At 46.0% G+C, this 2933-nt stretch overlaps 1 protein-coding gene across 1 annotated transcript; it reads left to right on the forward strand.

The window, feature by feature from the left end:
* Window positions 1-1335: 1335 nt before the first annotated feature.
* BBBOND_0002790 (hypothetical protein, conserved) lies at window positions 1336-2589 on the forward strand (the record flags this gene model as incomplete). The annotated part of the gene is made up of 1 exon (XM_012915114.1): window positions 1336-2589. One exon carries the CDS (start codon window positions 1336-1338, stop codon window positions 2587-2589), a length of 1254 nt encoding a protein of 417 aa, XP_012770568.1.
* Between the last annotated feature and the right edge of the window lie 344 nt (window positions 2590-2933).

The raw sequence follows: 2933 nt of genomic DNA on the forward strand, positions 1-2933 counted from the left end.
TACATCGCTCCTTTATCCACTCTACATCGCTCCTCTACCCACTCTACATCGCCCCTTTATCCACTCTACATCGCCCCTTATCCCACTCTACATCGCCCCTTTACCCACTCTACATCGCCCCTTAACCCACTCTACATCGCCCCTCTATCCACTCTACATCGCCCCTTTATCCACTCAACATCGCCCCTTTATCCACTCTACATCGCCCCTCTATCCACTCTACATCGCCCCTTTATCCACTCTACATCGCTCCTTTATCCACTCTACATCGCTCCCTAACCCACTCTACATCGCCCCTTTATCCACTCTACATCGCCCCTTTATCCACTCTACATCGCTCCTTAACCCACTCTACATCGCCCCTTTATCCACTCTACATCGCCCCTTTATCCACTCCTCATCGCTCCTTTATCCACTCTACATCGCCCCTTAACCCACTCTACATCGCTCCTTTACCCACTCTACATCGCCCCTAACCCACTCCACATCGCTCCCTAACCCACTCTACATCGCTCCCTAACCCACTCTACATCGCTCCCTAACCCACTCTACATCGCCCCTTTACCCACTCTACATCGCTCCTTTATCCACTCTACATCGCTCCTTTGTCCACTCTACATCGCTCCCTTACCCACTCTACATCGCTCCCTAACCCACTCCACATCGCTCCCTAACCCACTCTACATCGCCCCTTTATCCACTCCACATCGCCCCTTAACCCACTCCACATCGCTCCCTAATCCACTCCACATCACCCCTTAACCCACTCTACATCGCTCCCTAACCCACTCTACATCGCCCCTTATCCACTCTACATCGCCCCTTTACCCACTCTACATCGCCCCTTTATCCACTCTACATCGCTCCCTAACCCACCCTACATCGCTCGATTTATTTCGCCATAATACCGCTATGACCTCTTTAGACCATTATAATAACTTGTGCCCTGTCACTCTTCCCTTCCCCTCTTCCACCTCTTGCCACTGCCCTGACCCATCATGTTCACCCTAAGTCCAAATTCCTCGAATTACTTTGTCTTATTAACGCTATGACCTCTATAATGCATTATAATAACTTGCTGATGGTGACCATTCTCTTACTGATGATGCTACTAAAAAAGCCTTGAATGACATTGAAGAGCGTGAGAAACAACTTAATGAACTTAAAAATAAGCTTACTAAATTCACTAATGATCTCGGAAATGACGCTAATAATAATATTTTAACGCATTTATGTTCCGGCCTCGAAAAATTCCTCGGCTTCAACAAAGATTCCAAAGGCTACGAAGGCACTGGTATTGTGTACTCTGACTTGGACAGGCTGTGTGACGGGGTGATGGGATTTTTGAGTGGTGTGCTTAGTAACATCCACAAGCATTTAGGGCAGCATAAAAATGAAATAAATATTGCAATTGAAGCACTGAACACCAACAAACACCTTGGTAAAAAAGGTTTTAGTGTTGCGATTGTGAAGGTGGTAGAAGGGGTGGGGAGGTATAATGATGCTGTCAGAAATTCCAACAATCATGTCAAGAACAAAATAACAGATTTCGACAGAGAGATGAAGAGACTCAAAAAAACGGTAAGTGAAGATTTAAAAAATAATTCTGCTGCAGGTGCTGGAAGAATTGTGCAGGGATCCGTGGACTCTGCTGACCAATTGGTGGAGACATGCCTTAGCAACGCAAACAAATTCAATAAATCTTTAGACACTGCAAAACATGAAAACGTGAGAAACGCGATTAATGATTGTAACTCTATAGTGCGTGATGATGTGAATAAAGCGCGTGCCTGTGTTAAGCTTGAGACGGAGCAGTTCGCTGCTCTGTCGAGTAAGCAGCAGGAAGATCGAAAGGTGATGAGGGAGAAAATAGAGCGTTGTTTGACAGATCTGGGAACGTGCGTGAATGATAGTATCAAGAAAAAGGTGGCTAAGCTTGTTGAAGACTTGGGTTTGAAGGTGAAAGAAATTAAGAGGCAGCTTGTCGAAATACAGGGCAAGTTGGTTGAGTATATAAGAGAGTTGACGACGTGGATTGATAAAGCGCAGCCTTTGATTAACTCGGCGTTTGAGAAGGTGAAAGAGATATTAGAGGATATTAACGACGGCAACTCGGTCAAGAAACCCTCTCTAATCAAATCAACCGTCACGCAAATAGAGGGAGCGGTAGCAATGCTCAAAGGTGCAGGGGAAGACGCCGGTAAGGTTGTCAAGGAGAAAGTATCCGCGGCGCTTAAGCAGGTGAAGGAAATGAACGACGCGCTGAAACAGGATTTGTATTCAGTCAAGCAAGAAATCCAGAAAGCAATTGTGAATCATGTCAAGAAGCAAATCAAGACGCCGTATGATGAGCTAGAGGGGAACGTGAAACAAGATTTGACGACTTTGAAGGGGAATATAAAAAGTGAAGTGAATGCTATTGTGCTGAGCTCAAATGAGTTTTCCGATCAATTTACTGCAACGCAACACGCAATTGATGCGGCAATCCAGAAAGTGCACAATAAGGTAAACAACTTCAAACACCTTAGTAATTTCAACACATTTGCAAGCGACTTTGACAGCAGCGTACCCATGCGTGGGATCCTCTAGAGTCGACCTGCAGGCATGCAAGCTTGAGTATTCTATAGTCTCACCTAAATAGCTTGGCGTAATCATGGTCATAGCTGTTTCCTGTGTGAAATTGTTATCCGCTCACAATTCCACACAACATACGAGCCGGAAGCATAAAGTGTAAAGCCTGGGGTGCCTAATGAGTGAGCTAACTCACATTAATTGCGTTGCGCTCACTGCCCGCTTTCCAGTCGGGAAACCTGTCGTGCCAGCTGCATTAATGAATCGGCCAACGCGAACCCCTTGCGGCCGCCCGGGCCGTCGACCAATTCTCATGTTTGACAGCTTATCATCGAATTTCTGCCATTCATCCGCTTATTATC

The sequence above is a fragment of the Babesia bigemina genome, scaffold Bbigscaff_70397, assembly GCF_000981445.1.
Source record: "Babesia bigemina genome assembly Bbig001, scaffold Bbigscaff_70397".
Lineage (NCBI taxonomy): Eukaryota > Apicomplexa > Aconoidasida > Piroplasmida > Babesiidae > Babesia > Babesia bigemina.